At 36.6% G+C, this 26143-nt stretch overlaps 3 protein-coding genes across 4 annotated transcripts in view; 2 read left to right on the forward strand and 1 right to left on the reverse strand.

Annotated features, from left to right (window-relative positions):
* LOC129259050 (S-adenosylmethionine decarboxylase proenzyme-like) overlaps nt 1-8925 on the forward strand; it is a 35196-nt gene extending 26271 nt beyond the window's left edge. For both annotated transcript variants that reach the window (XM_064098348.1, XM_064098349.1), the window contains exons 10-12: nt 1419-1493; nt 2989-3069; nt 5447-8925. In XM_064098348.1, the coding sequence (XP_063954418.1) occupies nt 1419-1493; nt 2989-3069; nt 5447-5584 (294 nt within the window). In that variant the 3' untranslated portion in view covers nt 5585-8925. The remainder of the gene's footprint in view (nt 1-1418; nt 1494-2988; nt 3070-5446) is intronic.
* On the reverse strand, nt 7236-15195 carry LOC129258463 (dopamine D2-like receptor). Its single transcript, XM_054896731.2, has 4 exons — nt 14633-15195; nt 11498-11896; nt 10427-11072; nt 7236-10055 (listed from the first exon to the last, which is right to left on the reverse strand). Exons 1-4 carry the CDS (start codon nt 14975-14977, stop codon nt 9799-9801), a joined length of 1647 nt encoding a protein of 548 aa, XP_054752706.2. The 5' UTR covers nt 14978-15195; the 3' UTR covers nt 7236-9798.
* Nucleotides 15196-21431: 6236 nt separating this feature from the next.
* On the forward strand, nt 21432-23720 carry LOC129258462 (uncharacterized). Its single transcript, XM_054896730.2, has 2 exons — nt 21432-21608; nt 23035-23720. The coding sequence occupies exons 1-2, from the start codon at nt 21554-21556 to the stop codon at nt 23574-23576; spliced, it is 597 nt and encodes a 198-aa protein (XP_054752705.2). The 5' UTR covers nt 21432-21553; the 3' UTR covers nt 23577-23720.
* Nucleotides 23721-26143: the final 2423 nt, after the last annotated feature.

Consider the following 26143-nt stretch of genomic DNA (forward strand, 5'->3'; position numbering starts at 1 on the left):
ATTTTGATTTTAAGAAGTAATAAAAAGGATTTCTGATATTCTGGCTGATAATTCAGGGCAGTGGATTGTACAATTTCAAAAAGTAAATTCAAATTGATTGAAGAGAGATTTTTTTTTTTGGGGGGGGGGTTAAAAAAATGGAAATTCACACAAAGAATATAATAGTCAATCTGAGCAATTTTCCCAGCTTTATTAATTTTACAAGATCCTCTTGATAGAGGTCATAAACCCTGTAATGTGGGGCCTGCAGGAAATTAAAAGAATATTCAAGTGGAAAAATTAATTTTTACCATTTTGCTCAGTACAACGAATGCGTTTTCATGATTTTGACCCCTTGCTTTCCTGGACTTCCCTTTGAAATGAAAATCATAAGTTGAATATATGAGTGTTATCTTGTGAAGACTTCAGGGAAGCTTTTCATGAAGAATTTAATCAGTGATTTTCACTGACTAGTTCAGCCAATCAGATGCAACGATTATCAGTAGCTTTTAACAGGCGGGTGTTTCATGAAAGTTGTCAGCACTGACTAAATTGTCAGTGCTGACAATTTCAGTGAAATCCTTGGTTTTGATTGGCTGAAAGGCACTGGCCTCTGACTGTTACTATGGTAACTGTCGGAGAAAGTCAACTTGTCAGTGCTGACGAATTTCATGAAACGCTCCTGTTTCCTATTTCTGTAGTACTCTAGATAAAGGAAGAAGGATGTCATGTATCCATAATATATAAAGACACAGTTAATGAAATCTACAATTTAAAAGTAAATAATTCCTCACTCCTGAAATTTTTTTTTGCATCATTTTTTACCCCAAAGCATGCATCTTTAGGGACATCGGTCTTTTTTGTCTGAAACCCTCTATTTCCATTTCAAATTTGGTCTAAAATGGAAACTCCATTATAATAGAAATCCCATTTTGCAGTAGAAAATTAATGTACTCAGCAACATGAATGAATTTTCATGTGAAAAGTAAAGAAACAAAACGGCCTTTCCGTTTTGATTTTTCCAGGCAAATAGAAAATCACTGTCCCTATTTTTATGCAATATTGAGTATGGATGTTGTTTGAAGGTTTGCATGGTGGCATGTACAATCGCTGATGTGGTTTACGATACACCATGTGGAGTGTTATAGAAACAGTGGATAGAAGAAATGGATAGGCGAGAAAGTGGAGATTTGAGAGTAGAGTATTCTTTCTTGAAAGTAGTCCTGAAAAGGACTGTAAACCAGGAAAGTTTGATGAGTTGAGAACAGCTTGAGTAGTAGAGCTAATGAGGAGATGCTGGCTTGAGTCGGCGAGTAGAGATGATGATTGAGTATGTTAAGTAATTTTGTACTTTTTCTCTTTTGGGGAATATCAATGGTAATCCATGCAGTTGTAAGGCTCTTCACTTATATTTGTTGTTGTTATTTTGTTTTTCTCAGGATGGCTACGTCACTATCCATGTTACACCAGAAAAGGAATTCTCCTATGTCAGCTTTGAGACCAATGCTTCCATGGTAAATCATCTTCTCTCGTATTCGTTAAAACAGTGAAACCTGTGGGTGTTTCATAATGCTGTTTGTATGTTACTAGCGACTTTGCGAACGACTGGTGATCCTATCTTGCAGTAAATCATGTACATTGAAATTTCAAAGATGGTAATTGAGTTCCTAAGAATGGATCACCAGTCCTTCGTAAAGTCGCTCGTAACTTACTAACAGCTTTATGAAACACCCACCTGACACCTGTTTCATAAAGAATTGTTATGATAACAAATGAACAGTTTCCATAACAAATTTACCATCAGCCAATCATGGGCCTGTAACGCAAAGCTTTGCAATGATCGTAGAACATTTTTCTACAATTGATTACATTGACTACAATTTACATTTAATTTTTGACAATCAAGCATACGATTTATCGCTAACCTTTGTGTAACAGGACCCTGATAGAAGCATTTCAGTAGCTTTTTACTGTCATTGCAAAGTTGCTGTTATAACAAGTTTTATGAAACTGGCCCCCATATGTAAAAATTACCCAGTGGAGAAGAGAAAAGCAGTGATTATATGACCATGAGCAGTTGGAGTGTATGGCTGGTTACCTGTAGTACAAGTTTTGATGCTAAAACTATTCAAGAGAATCCAAACTTTATGGATGGTATTCCCGTAATTAAACGTAGGTTAAAACGTCTAAACTAGAATTTCAAACCACACCTAGACTTCATATTTGTTCCATGTTTGTGTCCAATGTATTATACCAAATAATCCATTAAAATTTAATAAGATATTTTGTACATGTATTTTCCTGTTCTTTCCTTTTCACGACTCAGTTAATTTTTTTTACAGTTTTTTTGCAGCAGGATAAGAACGATTTTTAATTGATGAATGGGTTGACACCTGGAACTCCATAAAAAAAAATGTGTTCTTAATTAAGCCAGGTTTAACTAAACCATGGTTATCAGAATACCACCGTATGTCTTTATAGCCAGGGGTCCCTAAACGATCCTAAGTGTTTTTCCATATGATTAACTGCTTGATTGTTTGTTTTCTCATTGTGAAAACTTTGATAGATTAGGCAATATACATGGCATTTCAATAGCATGATTATCCTTGCATGGAAACCAAGCCATGCAAGTTCAAAAATATGCTTACTTCCTTCATTGACTTGTCAGTTAAATGTAATTAACGTAGAGGTATTGTCGCACAGTGGATAAGTCTCTGCACTTTGAACCACAAAGTTCAGGATCAAATCACAGCACTCGTGTCCTTTGGCAAGGGGTGTATCTCCATTCGCCACTCTCCACCCAGGTGTAGTAAATTGGTACCCGTGAGGAAGAAATTCCTTGAATGCTCGAGCATCCAATTAGGATAGCCGTGCTAAAGCTGGGATAATAGTATGCCGCGCTTAGAAACATTTGTATCAAGTGCTCTATAAATGTTGCATATTATTATTAAATGCCACTTTAAATCAGTTAGGATATATTATTTTATTTATATATTTTTCTGTTTGCAGGAGGAGTATAGTAGCCTAGTTGAGCGAATCCTCACCACCTTCAGGCCTGGGAAATTTGTTATGACGCTCTTCACTAATGAGGTAATTATTACCCGGGTATTAACCCTATCTAGGCCGGGGTATTTTGGGAGTTCATATGGCCAGGGCCCCCCTTGAGATCTCGGCTGTCGACTGCACCAAAATTTGGCACGCGGGTTGTCTGGAACATAATCTACAAAATTGTATAATAATTTATTTCATGCGAAGTGCTATTAAATGATTATGCTAATTTATGCATAATTAGTATGCGAAATAATACTTTTTCCTCTAACTCCCTAAATAAAGCTCCAAATGTTCTAATTTTTGGTACAGAAACTCTTTGTGATGTTCTTAGCAACTGTAAATGAACAAAATTGCAATTATGCTAATTTATGCGTAATTATTATGCAAAATCATACTTTTTCCTCTAACTCCCTAAATAAAGCTCAAAATGTTCTAATTTTTGGTACAGAAACTCTTTGTGATGTTCTTAGCAAGTGTACATGAACAAAATTGCGATATCAAATCATTTTCTTATGTATTATATTGTTTTTTGCAATTTCTTATGTATTTCTTTGGTTTTTTACCTTTTTTTCCCTTGTTTTTTCAATGAAATTTGTTGGGGACTCTTCTGAGATCATAAAAAGCATAAAATAAATACATTTACACCATCAAAACTAAAAATAATCATACATTTATGATTTTTGGTTGAAAACACAATATGCATTGACTTTGTACACAAAATCACGTTTTTGAGCAATTTTTGGTCTGACACGCACTTACATAATGTTGCGTAATTTCGGAACCACGTACCCGGGTGACGCAAAATTGGTCTCAAAAGTTGCGCGAGACTTGAAAGTAAAAAGTCAGTGAGCGGCGCGGTCAAAAAATTTCGTGCGGCGAAAATATTGGGTGAATCATTGAGGGGGCCTCCAAGGTCCCCCCCGGCCTATTAAAGATAGAGGGATGGATGCCTACTTTTTATCGTGGCTAAAGTGTAATAGAGCTATGTACAAGACTCTATGTTTGCATTTTTGATATGATGGCTGTTTCTGAAACATGTTTGGGTTGTAGATACTGTTTGTTGAATATCATGTCAAATTTAATAAAAAATTAGAATTTCATTTTTGAAAGGTCATTTTTCTCCTCACATACAGTGATACACCATATTGCCCATTCTAAATTGTTCACCAATTACACCACTGCTCACTACTAAATAATACATTTAATATTTATAAAAGTATAAATGACCTTATTACTACCCTGTGGTTTCTTTATAGTTTCACTTCTTGGCTTTTTTTTTCTATCTACCTTGGAGAGAACAAAATTTGATAGGAAGGGTAAATTGTGTCGGCTTCTAAGTGGCGATTCTGTATATTAATTTGTATCAATAAGATATTAATTCCACTAATCATTCCTTTTAAGTACTTTCTATAGCCATCTGAAAGTGTATTTATCTGTTTAATGTTGTAAACCTTCCTTTGTCAAATGGGAAGTTAAAACATCTGAATTTCATTTTTGAAAGGTCATTTTTCTCCTCACATACACCATATTGCCCATTCTAAATTGTTCACCAATTACACCACTGCTCACTACTAAATAATACATTTAATATTTATAAAAGTATAAATGACCTTATTACTACCCTGTGGTTTCTTTATAGTTTCCCTTCTTGGCTTTTTTTTCTATCTACCTTGGAGAGAACAAAATTTGACAGGAAGGATAAATGGTGTCGGCTCCTAAGTGGCAGTTTTGTATATTGATTTGTATCAATAAGATTTTAATTCCACTAATCATTCCTATTAAGTACTTTCTATAGCCATCTGAAAGTGTATTTATCTGTTTAATGTTTAAAATCTTCTTTCGTCAAATGAAAAGTCAAATCAAATTCTTTGAAAATAGAAACTATACCAGGGGTCATTGAATTGTGTTGGTCTCGTATTGTAATACATGAAATATTAGGATTATCATTTTCAAGAGTGAAGAATTGGATTTTAGAATCGCTCTCTGATCATTCAACATGCTCAGCACTCTCTCTCTCTCCCTCTCTTAATTCTTTGCCTTTTTTGTCTGCTTCCTTCCTGTCACTCTCTCTGTCTCTCCCTTTCTCTATCTTTCTCTCTCTCTATATCCATCCATCTCTGCTTTGTTTCTTCAATCCACCCCATCTCCCTCTATTTCTCCCCTCTTATCACTCATTTTCCTATCTCTGTATCTATGTCTTTCGCTCTTCTTTTTGTCTCTGCCATTTGTGTTGTTTGGTTCTTCTGTTTTCCTCTGTGCATCTCTCTCTTTTCCTCTATCCCCCCGTACTCTGTCTGTCTCCATCCCCGTCTCTCCTTTTCCTCATCTATCCATTCAAATCACTTTTCTCCATACTTTGCCCCCCCCCCTCCCCCCTCTCTCTCACTCTCTCTTTCTCTCCCTCTCGACCCCACAGCAAGCAGCATGCCGGTCAAGTCGTGGAGCCTTGAAGGAGACTTTCCTTGACCGCTACACCCGCCAAGATCGCCAGTACTCTGAGTTCAAGAACTATGACCTTACCTTCGGCCATTACATCAGAGACAAGAAAGCGTAAGGTCATTCTTTAGACCTCTTCAAAAATTGATTCAGTTGATCTCATACAGAATTTTTTCTTATTTTGCATCTTATAATCATGTTTATTATTGATTGAGGCAATTTTGAAGGGGAAGGAACGTGTAATTACTCTTCTGGTTATAATTATATTCTTGATATTAATAGTGATATTGATGGTACTTCATGATTAACCTATTTGATTGAATGTTATGATAATATATGATATTTCTTGATGCTTTATGGTTGTATTTAAATGTTTGGGTTAGTGCCTTCAAGTAAAACTTAATATACTGATTATATTTCAGAAGTCTTTGATTTTAAGTTTATTTAATTCATCATGTTAATGTAACTTTTATCTTATCTTATGTTTTATCTTTTTTTCATATTGCGTGGTAATGTTAACAAATGATTCTCCAAATATTTTTCCTGTGAATTTCATACTATTCTCTGATTTTTTCTTGGCACCGATTTCAAGTGGGCATTGCTCTGACACGCAATCTAGTTCATTGACTCGGTACCAACAACAACAAAACATCCATCTGAAATTACACTCTCTCCTTATTCCTAAAGAAATAAGATCGCACTTCACCCTAGGTTCCAACTTCTATTATAAGAGCAGAGCTTCAGACAGAAAAACAACATTGAAGAGATATTGATGCAAACTTCCTCATTTGCACCTTCAGAGAAAAGATATACATTTACAGTTTCTCTAAATTCATAATACTAGCCATCACGAATCAAATCTAATAAGAACAATATATTTCCAGTGCTGAATGTTGTCCGATTCCTTTCATAATAAAAGCTGTTTAAGCCAGTTATTTCAATTTCTAAATCAGCCTTGCAGCATAAACAAGTAAACCCACAAACAAAAAATCAGTATTAAAAATGTAAATTGGCAATGTTTTACTGAAACGTTGCTGTCATCATTCATTTGACACCATTTCATACCCATGTCAATTTGTGTGAACTTGGAAAGTCAGTATTTATTTTTTAAATGTTGCCAATTTGAGGAGGGATAGGAGATTAATATCCATGTAGATCTAAGGAAAAATTAATTTTTCTAAAGGTTAAATCGGATGTGTGGAAAAGTGAATGTGTAGTGTATGCTCATTGGTGGACATAATGTGAAAGATTAAAGATAGATACAAAGAACACAGTGGACACAAGTTATCCGTTGATATCCATCTATTTCTTTTTATTTCAAGCAATATCACAGTAATCATAGTGTATCGATTTTGGAAAGCAAGATTTAACAGATCAGATTTGGACTTTGCCAACAGGATCTGCGCATTCTCCACTCTGGGGAGTATTCAGTATCCACTATCTATGGTGCTTCCCGATTGCAAGTTTGACATTTCTACAAAATGTCCACAAAGGTGACATATATAAACCGATTGGGCAAGTCAGCCATTTAACTTACATGGACCTGTTACCATGCAGTTGTACAGCTGAGTGGGAGCTTTAAGCTGCAGCACAAAAGCATGACAATTGATATCTTTGAGTTAATATCATGCTCTGTCCATGTACAGTGCATATATACATTTCAAAGGCGATACAATATGTTCATTCCATACAAGTTGTTCTAATTCTATTTGCAATAAATGAGCTCTCTGTTTATAGTAAGGCCTGCTTACTGTTTTTACAACACATAAATTAGATTATTTTTTTGTGATAGTCACAGAGCAAATTTCATAATTGATGAGAATGATAAACATATATATTTTGGCACGTTGTTTCATCAACAACACAGGTGAACTAAGCATTGAAAAATATAAAATGACCTGTATAAGGCTGTTTAAAAGAATTACACTTCGTAAATGTTCCTGCCATCGTAAATTATACATTTTATATTTACATGTAGGTGTTGATATTCCTGACAAAGTATCAAAAGCACCAAAAGAGAGATACGACAGAAAACATGACAAATTTTCTTTGCCTTGTTCACATTAACCCTTTTAATGCAAACTTGAAAAATGAATTATTCTAAACTATAGGGTCCCTGTACAGGGTGTACATATAACTAGAGGTGTTGTGGCTCAGTGGATAAGTATCTAGACTTCAAAATGAAAGGTCAGGAGTACTTATCCCACCGTGGCACTTGCGTTTTTTGGCAAGGTGTTTATCTACATTTGCCACTCTTCACCCAGGTGTAGTAAATGGATACCCGGTAGGAAGGAATTCCTTGAATGCTTGATGCGCCTGATCAGGGTAGCCGTGATAAAGCCAGGGTAATAGTATGCAGCGCTTAGAAACATTGTATTTAGCACTATGAAAATGTTGCATGTTATTAAGATTCATAATTAACTTTACCTCTTGCATTGTTTGGGTTAACCTGCATAAAGCAATGAAACTTGAAAATTAATAAATCACTGTCATTATCATTAGTTAAAAGTATACTAGAGTATACTATGTTTAGCTACAGGGTCTAAGTACGAGGTGTGCATATACCGGTAATAGAAGTTTACCTCTCTTAAAACTTAAGTTTGAGTTCTGTTATAGAAATCTAATTTCGTTAGGAAATGATTGGAAGCAGTACTGCAGTATTTGTCATATGCCAGAATGTTTATTGAGAACAAAGTTAAATTGAAATAATTCATGCTTGCTTGGAATCATATTCATTTCATTACCATTTGCTTTTCCCTGTGTAGCTAACACAGGAAACAGCATGTGGGACCGCACCATAAACAGACAGGCATTTTCATTAATTTTTCTGTTCATCGTTCGCTAATTACTCTGTAATTATACATTTTTCTGAAGGAAAAAAATTGGCAGATATCTTTTTATTTTCATATTTCTGTGTAAGATTTGTGTAATTCTGTAAGCGTTTTTATTTTCTGTTTTTTGTCCATTACCAGACTTTATCTTTGAAAAGAAGCTGATGTAATATGAAATATACCTCTATATTGCTGCATACATTGATGTAGATAGATGGCCATGGCCAGTACCTCTAAAAAAAACAATGTTTGCATGGTCCATCATTTCTTGGTAAAGTATTCTATTGTATGTCAAGCTGAAACCTTTTTTTTCCTCTTCAGGCAACTGTTCTAAATGTGCAGGAAGTGTTATGTAAAACAAACTATTTATAAAAGTAAAAAAGTATTGTTTTCTGTGTTCTAACCAGTTTTTTAGATATAATTCTAATCTGAGAATATAAGAGGTTGAAAATTCCACACAAGACGGAAAAGTGCCTGTGTGCTGTAACTTTCAAATCTGTGTGTGGATTTCATTCATGTATACATTATACATGATGGTAAATTTGGAAAATTACATTAAATTCTGTAATATTTATGATATGTATGTGTATTGGTGAATGGAATAATATAGAATCTTTGGTAACAAGAATAGTGCATAGTTGTCTTTTTATGATCGTTAATGCACATTGCACAGAGTGTGTGAGAGAGAGCACTGGCAAGATGCAGGTTTAGTGCTCGACTACAGAGTGCAATTCGTATGTGGTTCAGATTTGTTCAGACCAAATTCAGACTTGATGGTGAGTGGTGCAGAGGTTTGTGACTGAGAAGCGATACGTCAGTGATATGTGTGACGATAATGCACATACTTATCATTGTAGTAGAATGACTGACCAAGACCCTGTTCTCACTACACTTTCTAAAACTCTAGTTTACTGGAAACCGGTCAGGAGAGCAGTTTGGAAGATCGCTTTGCTAGCGTTCCCATTTGATTACCCGAAAGTGTTTTTCAAAATCACTTCACGTAAAGTGATCTTGTTGCTATGGGAACGCTGTCAGTGGGGTGTCACGTTTCACGCAAAATTTGAAATCGCAGCGTAGGCATTCTGTGTGTGAAGTAGCGCGCTCAAAATGTGTGAAGATCGCTTCTAAACTAGTTTTAGGAAGGTTGTGAGAACGGTGTCCAAAAGTGTTTGGTCTCTCATTAACTGAGTGTTATCAATTGCTGGTCTTGAAATTATGTACCTTTGAAATAACTTTCAATAATGCAGAGAATAAACTAAACTACCAACCAAGATCAGAGTGTACATGGTAATCGCCATAATGGCAAAGTTGCAATTGTTTTAACTCTATGAAACGGCTTTTGGTTTTACTAGCTACATTTAATGGCCATGAAGTATTGAATCATTTTACCTTTTTATTCCAAGTCACAAATGTCAGTGGTAAATATACTTTGGATTGTCTGAAGATTGGCATGTAGGCTTCAGCTGCTTTTGATAATGATGACAGCGGCCATCAGCAATCTCTACGAGTCGTCTTCCTCTAAATCATTGCGACCGCAGGACCTGAAGCACCGTCGAATAGCCCTGAAGTCCTCCCTTATCTTGGCCTTGACTCGCCTGTTCATGAAAGCGTAGATGACGGGATCGAGGAAAGCATTGACGAAGGAGATCCACATGGCGGTGACCTCAACCCAGTGTTTGGTGTCGACAGGGAAGAAACAAGAGCGTGTGATGGCGTAAGGTAACCAACAGATGAGGCTGGATAGAATCAGAAATGACCCTGTAAGAAAAAAGGATTTAGAAAGAAGTAATCTTGTTAGATGGTCTTAGAGAAAAGTTTCTGGTCATATCCTGGACACTTGTCGAGTGTCTGAGTTGATGGCATCTTTGGTTTTATATTCACTTGTTCTACAATCAATTGGTCTTAGTTCTCAGATAGCCTAGTACCATATAGGTTTAAACAGTTTGGTCATTGCCCATTAAGTACCATCATGTTAGCCTTCATGAGGTTGTATTAATGAAAAGATTAATTAGTTCCAGACTTTTTTCAAGAATACATACAGCTGCACATGATTCTTGAATCTATCATCGTTCATGGCACAAACTTGTCTTTTCATGATGTTTCAAATAATTTTTTAACACAATGCAAACCTGTAAGAGCAACTTGCTTGTCTGCTGTGAGTTTCTTCATACGTTTCCTGTACATCTTCCGCTGCTCTTTGGTCGCTTTTCCAGTTGTATTGCGTTTCAGCCCTAACGACATGCGACGGAGACTTGACAGAGAAAAGAAAGACCCGGATCGGTCAAGACTTCTTGAAACATTTTTCGGTTTACTGACCTCAACGTCAGTTTTGCCAAATGACCTGGATGCAGAAAGCTGTCTGTCAGTTGAACAACTCCGTCCGCGAGATTGACCTCGCTTGGACTTTCTCCTTGAGGGTCCAACTGTGCTTGCTGATCGTTGGACAGGTCTTTCCCGTCCATTCTTTTGGTTTGCAGTGCAGCCACGAATCTGTTGGGTGAGCACTGATCTGCATCTCTCACAGTTATGGTATCCTCTAAGATGGCAATCTCCTGTACATCTGTCACATGTTTTCAAATCAACTGAAGAACATTCTTCAGACCCCAAAACATCCAGCTGTGGCATCGATAGAGACTTGGACATTCTTGCCACTCCATTCCTTTCCTTAATATCGTCTGAAGAAGTGGACATCCCGGAAGATGGAGGAACAAGCGCAAAGGAAACAGACTGGCCCGTCTTAGATCCAGAATCGCCAATCGTGTCATCAAATGATTGCTGTAGAGAATCAGAAAATAAGAACAAAAATGCAAGCAATTATATCATATCACAAGTACTCTGTGTGTTCTGTGTTGATTTCTAGATTTCTGGAAACATCAAAATCGAATCGTCTCTTCCAAAAAGTACATAATTCCCCTTTCCAAGATTCAATTTTCCATTGGATACAATCAAACGTTGAACTTGAAAGGCTTTAAATGTAACTTTATGATTTAGATCTTCATTTCATTTGATGAGAGTCTAGCGTCAGTCTATTCATGAATTTTGCTAGTTTTTTTACCAAAAAAGAATCCCAGATGCGCATTTCTGACTGTTTGTGATTGGTTGTCAAACAGGATGTGCATTTTATACTTTGATTACATATCTTACATGTCCCTGGAAAAGAGGTTTAAAATAACAATTTATGGCGCTATTTCGGAACTTACTTGGCTATATGTGAGGTTCTTGGCTGCTGCCCGGTATTCACTTAACTTCCCCTGTTTCTTCCAAATGACACGGAAGACAAACACGTAACAAAGAAACATTATGGGTATTGTGACAACATAATTGACCATGAAACCAACAACGTAGAAAAAACAACTCTCCCAGATGGGCGAGCAATGGTGCGTGCCGTCCAGATAGGAGAAAGATGAAAGGAAATGGACCAATGGCAAAGCTGCGTATGATGCGGAGAAAACCCAGATCCCGACAACCATCATGCAGGAGCGTCGATGGCTTGGCGGGAAGCGCGTAGACCAGACGACAGATAGGTAGCGATCGATAGCGATGCAAGTGATTGTGGCAAAACTAGAAGCGGAGAATAACACTGTGCAATATCCATTAAACTGGAAAAACAAGGATAAATTAAAATATCTTTTGTGTGTGAAGTAATCATGAGTTTCAACAAATAGTCAATGAATCAGAAAAATAAGGAAGTTTATATACAAGAACTTGTAAGTAAAAAGTATTAAGATTAATTTCAAAGTACATTATCTTGTCATGAACCAAGTTTGTATTTCACAATTCCTGCATTGATGTGAAAGAATTGATTTCCAAACTGCTAATATTAATCTGTTTTAAATAACAAAATCTGTTTCATTGTAGTTTCCCAAATATTTTATAGTACTTCTATCCATTATGATCTATATAATTCTGTGCTCTCTAGCTGTTATATCTCTTTCATCTCCACCTTATAAATATCATCGTATAACTATCATGACCACCTTATCATTCCTATCATCAGCATCATCATCACCACCATTGTCTTCATCACCATCATGACTTTTTTTGTCCTGCATATTATTGCGGTTTATTTTCATTTTGTCTAATGCCAGTTCATCCAATTGCCAACTCATCTACTATCATTTGGTCTACCATCACTTCGTCCAATATCCACATGGTCTAATTTCATTTTGTCCACTCACTATTTTGTCTAATAACCAGTTGGTCCAATAGCCATTTAGTCCATATACCATTTGGTCTGATTAGACTAAGTGTTAATTGGGTAAAATGAATTAATATAAAACAAATATTAGACCAACTGGTTATGAGACAAAAATGGTCATAGACGAACTGGCGATTAGATGAAGTGATGATGAACGGAATGGAATTAGACTAAATGAAGGTAGACCATGTGGTGAGTGGACGAATTTGCAATTTACCATCATTGCTATCGTCAGCATCAACATCACCATAATCATCACCACCACCACCACCCCATTATTGAATATTCAACATCGTCGTCGCCATCATCATCATCACCACCAGGTGCTGCAGAACCAGAGGGGGGGGGGGGATGTCCGATATTTCTTGCATGGGTCAGCCCCCCACTTCTCAACTCCTCCCCTTCAAAACCGTTTCGCTGCCCCTTACCACCACCACCATTTCATCATCATCACCACCATCCTCACCATTTCCTTCATTGTCACCATCATGACCAATCAGTATGACCCATGCATTCGTCATTGTCATCTTCACCTTTATATCTGCGGTTCATCATTGTTTCCTCTAAATCATCACCATGATCACAACATTCATCCCATACCCACCATCAGCGTAGCGGCCATTCCTCATCTTTATACAAGGCCCTGTGTTTGTTGTGATATCTTTATCACATACCTACCGACTGGAAAAAAAAGACTATTCGCAAAAAGCCGAGTGAGTGCGAGTGAGATCTCCTGAATAAAGACATGCAAGCAATACCATAAATATGCCTACTTACAATATCAACTTTGTAATGAATGAGGAAAGCCACACCTGCAATTAATATCCATTTATTTTTAATTAATGATCTTTTACAACTTGTTTATTATATCTTTATTGTTCTTATCTAATGTATATTTTGTTTCATCGCCTTATTAACTACATACATATTTCTTATGTCAGTTTTTTTTACAAAGGTTACTATTTTTTAATATTTGAAATAATTATGTAATGAGTCTTTTAATTGTTTTAACTTTGTATACATGACTAATTCAGCCATTTGGCTGCGACTCATGTTTTTAATAAACCTTGAATTGAATTGAATCTAAACATCATCGTTGGTAACTTGGCATCAGTATCACCATCATCGCCATCTCAATCGCCCCCTCCCCAAGTCGACCACCACAGGGGCCGCGGAAACGGAGGGTGCTGGATGGGCTTCAGCCCCTCCCCCATTTTTTCCAAAACCGTGTAGAAAAACGTGAAAATTACCATTTGATTGTGATTTTTTTTGCATGGTCAGCACCCCCCCCCCCACTTTCAAAACCGTTACGCGGCCGGCCCCTGCACCACTTAATCCTTTGGATTCATTATCACCATCATTGCGATCATTGCCGTCTCAGTTCTCATTATCGTCACCCCCTTCCCAAGACCTAGCTCACCACTTAATACTTATTTCCATCAACGTCACTGTTTTCATTATCACCACCATTAATTATCGCCATTTCACAATTTTCGTCACCATTCTCATCATCACCCCAAGCAACCATCCTCATCATCACCGCACTGTCATTTGTCATCTCCAAAGATAGTTCATTATTTAATTCATCCTCATCACCACCACAAGCACTAACGTAAAATCGCTGTACCTTTATTTCCGAAAACTTGTAAAATGTTGCACTATATCGCATCATCAACATCACATTCTCGATCACTAGTGTAACCACCTGCACCGTTATCTGGATCATATATCGTCATTACCATGTTTGTTTGTTTTTCATTTCATTCCAAAAACATTTTGAAACTATTATCACATATAAGAGAAGCTATAGTCACCATCTCATCATCGCCTTCAGCCTTTATCATTGCCATCACCATTATTATCATGATCACGATGGCGGCATGGCAGTAATTAGGAGTGGGGAGGGGGAGGAGTACAGTGGCAGATCACAGATTGCACAGATCGGGGAGGCTGCTTTTGCAACAACAAAACACTATCGGAGGGCCTTTTCAATTAAAAAAATTATGACAAGCGAAATATCCGTTTCAAATCATATTATGCATTCTTGACCCTGATCATCGACATCATCATTCCTATCATCGTCATCATCATCGTCATCATTCTCGTCATCATCGACATCATCATCGTTATCACTTACATCGCACAGGACAGGATATGTCTTCAAGAGTCGGCCGTTATCGAATACAGATATCATTGAAAACACCATGCTCGTTAACGCGACCCCGAGATCGTCCAGCGTCAGATTGACGATCAAGATATTATGCGGATTCTTCCTCAGCATCGGGACACGGAAGATGGTAACCATGGCGACCAGATTGGCTACGATTGCGATCGCCATGATGAGAGCGAGCGTGGAAGACTCGAGGACAACTGCGAGTGAGTTTGACTTGTGGAGGACGGTTTCGGCGGTTGCATTCAACGCGGTAACCATCCCGGTCGTTGAAAATGTATATCCGTACAACGTTGACATTGGGGTAGTCATGCTGGCATAAATCTATAATCCACTTTGGATGGAAGAGGAACTCCTCATATGTTTTCACTCCACTTCGTCTAGACCACTTTTGCAATCAAGTTTGAATGTAGTTGTTGTGGAAATAAAATCCGTATAAATGGAAATAAGGTGTGCTACTGCACTTTGCTTCCTTCAAAACCACGATTATAAAAACGTAAAGCAGGTATAAACGCCTACTGCATGGATGTGAAAGAGATAAATGTCGATAGTCAATAATTCGACGTAAAAATTGAACTATTAAGATCAAGTTTCATATCGCGGAAACGCCTGGTATTTACAAAGGATGTTTCAATCGCTTTAATTACACACGCCTTTACATTAAGTAGAAAAAGGGGAATTGCAGTTCGAGTATCAGGTCTTAGAGTATTCCGGACCCGGTTACATAAAGCTTAGCATGAACGTATATTGCAATTGGTTGCTTGTAATGTCAAAGACAACCATTCGGAACACTGGCTTAACAGATGGGGGAATGAACCCCAACCCTCACAAGAATAAGGACAAAAAGAAAGAAAATGAAAGGAAAGTGGTGACGTATTATATAATTTTCATAATATGCCAAAAACTCACAAAATTTTGATTTTGTATTAAAGATGTTAAAATATTTCTCGCTTCGCTCGTTCGTATTTTTTTTTTGGCCCCCTGCGCCATGCCTGACCCTCTCAAGATATTTTTACTCATAACGCCACTGATTTGAAAAGTCTGGTCTATAATAACTAAGCGTTGTGTAATTGGGCTCTGGTTTCAGTTCCCATGTTCATAATTAGGTTATGTATCAAAATAATGGTTGAATTAATTGAAAATCGTATGCCATGCAGTGGTTAAGATCGCAAATATGGTAACCATGGGCGGAAATCCCAGGGGGACGCGTCCCCCTACCAAAAATAGTAAGGGGGGCACAATTTCAAATGTCCCCCTACTATATTTTATGATGGAGAAAAATGCATCAGTCACGATTGAAATAATACATGTATTTAAGCTAAATGACCCTACTTTTTTGGTGAAAACCTTTTTTTTCTGCTTGTCAAATTTGCTTGGTTAGAATGACCTTTTCTTCTTCGCTTTTTTGGCTTGTCAAATTTTCCAGCCCCTGGTCCCCCCCCCCCCCCTACCTTTGGGGACAGATTTCCGCTCATGATGGTAACGAACTCTTGGCTTATGCAATTTCCTTCGTTTTTTTTTCTTTCTTTTTAAATCACATCCACTGGTTGTGACCTATCCGTGATTGTTTCAAATACATCTTCCGCTTTCACTACTTGATTTTTCTTTTTTGTTTAAATTTAATTTAAACAAAAAGATGTCAATACCGAAAATAAAATTTACTTTGTTTTCAGTTAATGTTATTTTGATTATCGGTCATGCTCCTTATATTGGTTAGAAAAATGTTGACTTCAAAGGGGAGAAAAAGAATTGACAAATATTTTTGGTCTCAAATGACAAATAAAAATTCCGCTTGCGCTATGCGTGCATATTGTCTGTTTAATGAGAAACATCATTATTTTGCAGCTCGCAATTCACACTCGCAATTTTCGTTTCAATCTAAAGAGATAGCAAAATGTTGTTTGTCAAAAATGTTTTCGACCCTACTCAATAAAATGAAGTAAATTAATAAATAAATAAAGTAATCGATTAAATTAACTAATGAATGAATTAATAACTAGTTTTCAGCTCATCTCTTCGAGCAGCCGAAGGAAGAAAATTGTTGTTGAGATCCCCCCCCCCCCCGCATTGGACAATGCTGGGTCCGCGCCTGCTTGTAATCCTGCTTTTAATTCAAGTTCATTGTTTTGACATTAAACAATTCGCCTTCCTTCAATCGAATATATTTGCCGTATCATATATCTGTCACGTGACTTTCCATTTCATTTCCTTCTTGTATTTTAGAAGTTTAAGTATCGAGACACCGCCACACCATGCGAAAAAGGATTCTATCCGATTTAAACCGATTGCGCTTTTTCCAATGACAATGTACGTGATCTGTTTGGAATTGGTTTCGTTGGTGTTACCATGGTTACTGAACCTAAAAGCGCAGTGGAATTCTTCATTTTTAAACGTATGTTGTTTCAAATCATGTGGGACCACGATCAGGCCATGGTTACTCTTGACAGTCGAGGGAATTTCCCTTAAACATGTTAATCCTTTCGAATTGATCAAATGCGATTTTAGCACACGTAGGCCTATATCCTTTTAGGTAAAATTAATGCATGGTAAAATAGATTGTAAGCTTTGAGGGAGAGAGAGAGGGGGAGAAATAGATAGATTGATAGACATGTGGGGGATGGGTGAGGGGGCTAGGCCAGGGGGAGATACACCGAAATGACTCCGAGCTGTACTCAGATTCAGATTAAAACTTTAAATCCATATTATACACAAACTGTACAATCAAGTACAATGACAAATAGGCTATCTGCGCAATATATCACAAAGTGGTGTAAGCCAACATTTGTAAAATGTATTCCACAGAAATGTTGTATATCACAATAAGAAAAATAAAATAGTTGTTGGTAAATAGCACACATCACATTTAGGGAAATTACATTATGCAATTGATGTTTCATAAAACAGATAGTCCAATACAGAGTCGGTCTCGCTTGTTTCGCAGGTGGTTGTTTCGGATAAAATAAATTGCTATAGTGTGTCCTATTTTTTGCAAATAAAGATACGAGTTTTTTTCTCTCTCCTCTGTGCCGGTCGCCGTTAACCCCCCATCATCCCAAGTCCATTTTAACCTAAACTTGTAAAATGGAAATTCCCTCATTAAAGCGTATACCAAATCCTTAATTTTGATCTTTATAAAATGAAAAATCAACCTGATCACTAACTTTTTCGCCTTGCTCTCTCATTTTCCAATAATTTTTATGCCCCCCCCCCTATATGGAATTTCTACATACAACCATGATTATGTATGACACCCCTCCCTAAAAAAACAATTTCTTTCCTTCTTTTTGGGGGGTGAAAATCGTATCCTAAGATGAAAAAATCTGGTATTCTATATATGGAAATGTAGTTAAAAGTTATCCACCTCTATGAGTTAAGTCTACAAATACCATACCCTAAATCTAAATACAAAACATATCTTTCTCATTCACTGCAAACGTTATATTGAATTAATTATCATAGTCCTTACAAAACTCTAAGTCCCTAAATAACTTAAAAAAAAACTCTGCAAAACTTTCACTAACATGCTCTAACTTTACAACCAGGTCCAGTTATACCACTTGCAGCTGCACTTAAATTATGGTTTATGTTTTCAGTTTTTATTATGTTATGTTATTTATTTCATAATATTCATTTTCTGTTCTATGCATTTACCATGTTTATGTACTGTTATTTATTTCATCATGCTTATGTTTTTTTTTCGTGGAGAGCTCCTTTGTAAAGCATTTTTTTTAACTGAACCGGACTACCCTCCACTGATTTTATCGATTTTGTAATAAAACATGAACAAATACATAAAATGAATAAGTCTAACTTTTAACTTTTAGTCAAATTACTTGCCAAAAGCGCTCCACTCGCTCGCTTATAGTTTATAGAGAGAGTGCATGCACAGTTCAAAACCCATCTCCCCTCACCCCCCCCCCCCGTCACACCCCTTACTTTAATTTTGTCTCAGTTGTGCCACTGAGAGAAACAGAGACAGAAAGAATGAAAGAGAAATAGATGAGTGGGTCACAGCATGGACCTATTACGAAATAGGTCCATGGTCACAGCTATTATGATGTCACCAAAATACTAAACACACATCCCGGACACACATTCAAAATTACGTGACTGGCACCAGGTTGTTGAAAAATCTTTAAACAAGTGAAACTTTCACCCATGAAATGTTTATGATCTCAATGCTGATAGAAAGGAAATGAACTTGCTTTGAATTTCGAGGAAATGTTAATAAATTATTTCATTACGCACTGAAAGTAACATAAGTTTTTCACTATGAGTGTATGACCTTTGTATAACCTGCACAAAGCACTATGGAAGTGAAATCTGAATGTGGCTTAAGAAAGGAAGAAGTTATTTAAAAAACTAACGATTATGTGCAATTTATTGAAACCGCAGTATTCGTTGTGTTCACGAAAAATATAATTAAACTGGAATCGAAATTTCATTTTATTTCTTTACTTTCGGTACTATATGCTTATGAAAACTGGTGGGCCTATTATAATTACATTATGATGGGTAAAACGTTAATTTAATTCAGGAAAAAAAAAGAGAAAACCACAAAGCAAAAGAGACTTAATATGTATGTGAATATGATAGCAACTTTCTCATCCGGAAAAGAAAGAAAAAACTAACCCCTAAATTTTACTGAGATGATCCTTATCGTCTAGATTGTTGTGCTTACAACTTTATTATCAGGAGCGTTAATAGTCTATTCACTAAGTACTTTCACTTTCGTATTAAAAGCATTGGTAATATTAGATCAGTTAAACTAATTGAAGACTTTTCAATCCCTTTTGTATGAAACCAAATAAACTCCGGGAAAAAATACATTGTATAAATTACCATTAATTGTATATCGTTATAGGTCGTTGAACATAAAAACAAATCGATGCTGCTACATTTGCTTCCAGCAAGATAAAGTATATATACACCTATATCGATAAGCTGTCAATAATCCGAGATAAATAGTCGCATATGTAAACTGTGGGAGCCAACAAACATTTTAAATCGCAAATACTGCAAAAAAAGTATTGAAAGGCCAAAATAGCGCGCTTAATATATTATTTATCTTTGTATTATTATTACCATTATTATCATTATTGTCATTATTACTATTATTGATATTATCATCATCATTATTGTTATCTTTACTATTATTGTCATTATCATTATTAATATTTTTGCTGTTATTAATTCGGGAATCTTTTAAGATAAAGCAGTTACCAAGGAAGGATCGGCGAAAAAGAGAGACGTGGATTTTAATAAATTGTAATTTTGTGACGTCACGTGCAAACAGCTTCCCGACTTGCCATGTAAGCCTGATTTGAAAAAAAATAGTAAAAAGTCCATAAAGTGCAATATTATTATAAAAAAAAAATGTACTCGAAATAGGCATAGGCCTACGTTATTGACGCCTTCATGTCATAAACGCTTTCAAGTGGCAACTTGTGCGTCCGACATTCAATGATCATTTAACTATACCACAATATAAACACAACAGTGAAAATGAAAATAAACTGGCTGAACTTAATCAAATGCAGAAATAAGACACTGCTTTCTCAAAACTTATTTTGACCATAAAGTTATTAGAATAGCTTTCAATCGCCCCCACAATGTGATAAGAGCTGTGTGAACATGGTGATGGTTTATGAGGGGGGGGGGGGGCTGGTGATCCAGAAATAGTAGCTCTTCGATCTCTCTATATAGTCCCTTCATTTTATCAATACTGAACTAGACTCTTGGGATCGCACGTCATCAAGGGGCGACACTATTTTGGTGGAGGGGGGGGGGGCTTAGATACCCCTCCCCGGTTTGTCTCTTTGATTAATCACATCCTCAATTGATTTCAAACTTTTTGCCAGAGTGTGCTTACTAATTGCGAACTTAACGAAAGCGTCCCTTCAGTTTGTAAGGGTTTTCTCTTTTCATGTTTTCCTAAGTTAGTACTTTTTAGGACGAACTTTTTATGGCGTATCGATCATATTAAGATAAAAATGGTTGAGAAAGGTGTAGAAAGAGAGTTGGAGCGATCGAGACCGATTTGTAATTGGAATTTGTGAATGATCCTGTTTTTAAACTGTTCAATGTATTATTTATTTTTAATACACAACTGCCAGTTTCTTACGTCCTCATTACTCTACCCCCCCCCCCAAAAAAAATGGTTTGAAGTGCCAATGTACTCTTTGATGAGATATCAAAAAATAAAACCACGATTCACAGAGGCTATACATGTAGATAACACCGAGCTCTGATCTTTTCAAGTTTATCACTTTCGAAGCTCTTGAAAATAACGATCGTTTAGACATTTTATTCTTATAACACTCATATTTAACAATCCACTAATTTAAAGACCTATTGCTCATGTCACAAGTGCTCGAAGGACAGGCAGACACGCATGTCCATTGTACTCAACAAGTGTACAACTTGGCTGTCTGATCATCAATGCACAATACGTAATATCTTGCCAACTTTGAAATGTACAACTTAATTATAAGAGGAAATAGTGGTAAATAAAGGGGTTGAGTCAAAGATGTCAGTGATTTAGCCGTCCCAATGACATTTATATTCTGAAAGGTCACCACGGTCAAAGCAGGTTGAAAGTTTTGTTTTCTTTTACTTTTTGTCACTCGGAAAATGTCCAAAAATTCGTGATCGGTAATTATCCATTTGTTCCCACCTTAATTCTAATCCCAATACATGTTAAATTGCTCACTGAAACTCTAACAGGGCAAGTATGATTGTACCATGATTTTGTAGATAGTTTTTCTGTCCCGCCGAGAGCAGTTGGATTAACGGATTTTCCCACGATTATTGTGTATTGACCATTAAATAGTCAAACTTCTTAAATGATCCCGAATCACCTTTGACTTACCAATATACATGTAGAATATGATGGAGATTTATGCATCATCGCGGCATTTATTCTTGCTTGTTTGCGTCATCGGTAAGTTTTGATTTTGTTTCTCTTCTTTTCTTTCAGTCTTAGGCAATTGAATTCTATGATCTGTTCAAGTTGTTTCATGCATTCGATTGGGGGCAGCTCCGTCACTATTAGTTGACTATCAACGGGGTCGCACTATAATAGGCTACTATTGCAGCTCCTTTCAAACTCACCCCATGATTTTCTTTAGGGATAGAAGGGGGAAACGTACGTAGTAAATACAAGAAAAGGTTTTTTTAGCGAAATAAGTAGGAAGAATTATGATGTCACCATTATAATTAGGTCTAATAAGCCTTCTAGGCTATCCCCATTCACAGTAAAACAAAATCATATAAAATTGAGTTGTTTATCAACTGATAAGTTTAGATTCTAAACAAACAAGTTTTAACAATTTTTTCATTAATGATTTTTGTGTGTGCTTAATTGCTGTGTAAAACTGGACTTATAAAGAACCATAACAATAAACCAGTTATAGTTTTACATATTATATGAAATGCAATTATTACTTTTCTTTTGGTATATTTCGTTTTCCTACACACATGTATGCTTCAATTTCTTCTTCGTTTCTTTCTTTCATTTCCCTTACCTTTCTCCGATCACCAAGCTTACTGTTCTTTCTCTGTTAAGCTTTTTCTGTCTTTTGTTGTCTTACCTATTCCCACTTTGTATCTTTCTTCCCATCTCTTCTTTCTGTCAACTCATTCAAGCCTTTTCATTCCCACTTCTCCCCCCATGATTTATCCTTTTCTAAACATCTCTCCCTCTCTTACTCTCTCCCTGTTTTCCTTTCTCTTATCCCATATATTTCATCCCTCTCCTTCATTTCTATGTTTCTATCTCTCTTGCTCTCTTTCTTTATGCCATTCTTTCAACCGTTAGTCTGTTAAAAGTTGTACTTAGTCTTAAGATGTAGTTATTTCATATTATTATGTAATTGAATGGTGAAAATAATGTGTAATCAAATTTGTAACATTACAATTGTAAACTTCATGTAATTCAGCCTTTGGGCTGCGATGTGTTGTTTTTGCCAATAAATACCATTTTACTACTACTACTACTACTACTACTACAGAACGGAATTTATACAGATATTTTCTATTTTCTATTAGCAGTGTACGTTTATTTTTTTTCATTAAAAGATTACAAATATAAGTAAAGCACAGATTGGGGGCATTTGAATACTATGGTGCCTCCCTTATTTCAACTTCATCAATCTCACAGATTAACAAAATTTCTACTACATCAAATAAGGAATTCTCTAGATTATGTACCCTTCTCCTCCTCCCCCCTCCTTGTAGTCTTCCACATTTGCCGTCACAAATACTCTCATTATCCGATTGGGTGCTAACTTCCCATTGGCTAGTTATTCTTGTTCTTCTTCTTTTTTTTACTAACAATAAACTTAATTCACATTTTCATCTTTATCTAGGGTCAATGGGGACAACCCTGGCAGCACACCGGCCTTTACGCATGGTGGTGAAAGAATTCAGAATTCCGTTAAACCAAAACGCCGCCGACCTAGGCACAGCTGATCAGAGTGTACAATCACAGAACGGGGCGTCAGTTGGCAGTTCCACGTCGACCAGTGCAGAAAGCGAAGAGAGTCAACAGCCAAGCGACGCAGCGTCAGCCGCGAATAACGCTGTCGGAACTCCGGCTGACGCGGCTAATCGTCTTAACCCAATCAAACGGATCATACCGGATCATTATGGGCCTTCTGTTGGTGATCCATACAGGAAATCAGCCCAGGATAATCACTGGCATTTTAGGAGCTCGACGACATTGGCGGTAGCTGCCCTTGGAGTTGCTCTGGTAGCGCTTATTGCATCACTCGGGGTTGGAGCCGCCATAATGTCCCAGAAGAACAGACAGGAGGCCGCAACGGGATTCCTCAGGACCGAGGGATACGTCGAAATGCTTGAAATACCAACTTATGATGAACAAGAGTTATGTCGTAACGTCAATTCATAGCCGACATTGAGATTGTGCATATATGTGGAACACTTGCAGTGTGGTGTTACTGGTCAGTGAAAGCGGTGTATGGAACCATGTGCGGCAAATTTATGGCATTGTTCTAGAGGACAGGGGTGGGGATGAGATGAATCTCACCCAATGGCTGCTGTAAAAACTTCTAAATCCGAGGGACCCCCCCCCCCCCCCCCCCCCGCCGAGGATCGGTGACCATGCGTGGAACCAACGGATATACCGTATAACCTGTTGATAGTTAAAATAACGTTGTTTTAGTCTTTTTTTTTACATTCCCTGTGTACGTCGAAACTGATACGTCAAAAGCTTTCTCATAAAAATTGACGCAAGAAAGCTAGCTAGACGTCCTTGAAGGGTTTGTTTCATCAGTTGATGATCATTAATCGGACATTTGGCTAAGCTTCTGAAATCGGAGCAACTTGTTCGCTTACAGTAAATTTGTCATGCAGTGAAATCACTGATTAATGACCTCCATGAAGGTTCACCAGGATAACAAATTGTGACGAAACAGATTGATTATTGAGGTAAACAGATATTAATCATGCATAGGGGGTATCCAGGAATTCCTTTAAAATAAAGAGGTATGGAAACATCTGACTATTTTTATATTTATTTTTTAATTTACCCCAACCATGACGATTGGAATATTGAAAATGTAGATGAAAAGAACATAACTAAAAAGACTAATACTTTTCTGACAAACTAAGAATGACAACACTTCTCATTGCAAATAGGGCATTTGTCTCATCTAGCCAACGCCTCCGTAGACGCTATATCTGCACCCACCTCTCCAGAACAACCATCGAGGATGAGAGTTTTAAAGAAAATGATATGTATAAATGAATGGAATATTGGGGGCGATCTTTCTCGTAAATGAGGCAGACATTAGGCCACGTGCACATAGAATTTGCTATGTTAATATTATCTGTTTCAATAAACAATGAATCTGATAGTAAAAAATTACATATCTGGAATATTGATAAGCAGTATATGCAAAAAACAGTTAGATATACAGGGTCCACAGTATGGAACTCATTACCAACTTCGATTACGGAGAATGTCTTTTTGAATACTTTCAAAAAAAATCTTAAAGTTTATTTGTTGTCATATTAATTTTATTTAAATTTAGATTTTAGCCTATATTAATTTTGAATTCTACCTGAGAGAGAGATGGGGGTAGGGGGGGGGGGTGGGACAGGCGGTAGGTGGGGATAGGGGGGTGGGGATATGGGGACAAGACGTTGAATCCAAATACATGCGCCATCTAATATTGTTATCATTATTATATTTGTATTCTGTTAACTTTTGGACTCCTGCCATTTACAAGCTTTTTAAGAAAGCTTTCTACAGGTGTTCCATTTTCCATTTATTTCTATCACTTACAATATTAATTTACTATGCTTATGTATTTGATCTATTTTTGTATATACATGTGTATTTCAAATGTACATATTTTGTTGTTTTTTAATGGAAAATAATAAATAAATTGAATTGAATTGAATTGATAATGGAAAGACGCGCAGGTGGCGAGGGGGCGCTCTAAAAATCTATTCGCAGTTTTTCATGGGGAAAAAATAGATGTAAAATAATATTTGATGTACATAATGTATGTAAACATTATTGAAAAAAAACTTCCACAAATGAAAGTACAATATGTATGCAATGATGACCAAACTGACATGATTGTTAATATTTGATTCTTTTGTCTTGAATGTCTTTAGCCTCAATTTGAATAGACTTCTTTATCCATTCGTGCCTTTTGTTGTACACAATGTTGATTAAACTGTTGAAGTAATGATGATAATACAGCATTTATGAGGCGCCGATTATCTAGTTGCCTAATGAATGACGCACTTTACAGTATATTACTCCGGCCCTAGCTCCAGCTGCTAAATGAAATCCAAGGAATTAATCCTTCCGGGTTCCTGGGCTGATTGTAGCACAATATGGGTTTCTTACACACAAACCATGCCTGGGATTCGAACCCACGTCCCTCTGACTGAAAGACGAGAGTCATAACCACTAGACCACGACGCTCCAAAAGTAAGAGGAAAAGTCAGGCCTATTAATTGGAGAAAGTCTACCCAAGAGTCAACTTGGATTTGATCAATTCAGATTAATGAGGGAAGCATATTAATGAATCTTTTGTATGTATATCTTGTGACGTCACTCCCCATCATGCCATGTAATAAAAATTCTATCCCATGGGATCTGACGATAAATTGATTACACAGGAAAATCATTTTCAAATGAAAAGAAATGGGAAATAAATTTTTATTATCTCATGACAAATAGGGGAATGTATAACGTCATTATATCCTGCAATCCTTTCGCTGAATCTTCACTATGCTTTCTAAATGTTTTTTTTTCTTAACCAGTTTTTCGGTAGGTTGAATTTCTCCTTCAATGATAAAACAATGATGACAAAATACATTCTGAAATTATTACAGCAAACAAAGAAATATTCGTTTGATTGATAGGTGTGTTTTTTGTTCGATAAGCTGAAAACAAGTATATAAATAATTATTGTTAGCGGGCATAAATATTCACAT

Source organism: Lytechinus pictus, chromosome 4, assembly GCF_037042905.1.
Source record: "Lytechinus pictus isolate F3 Inbred chromosome 4, Lp3.0, whole genome shotgun sequence".
NCBI lineage: Eukaryota > Metazoa > Echinodermata > Echinoidea > Temnopleuroida > Toxopneustidae > Lytechinus > Lytechinus pictus.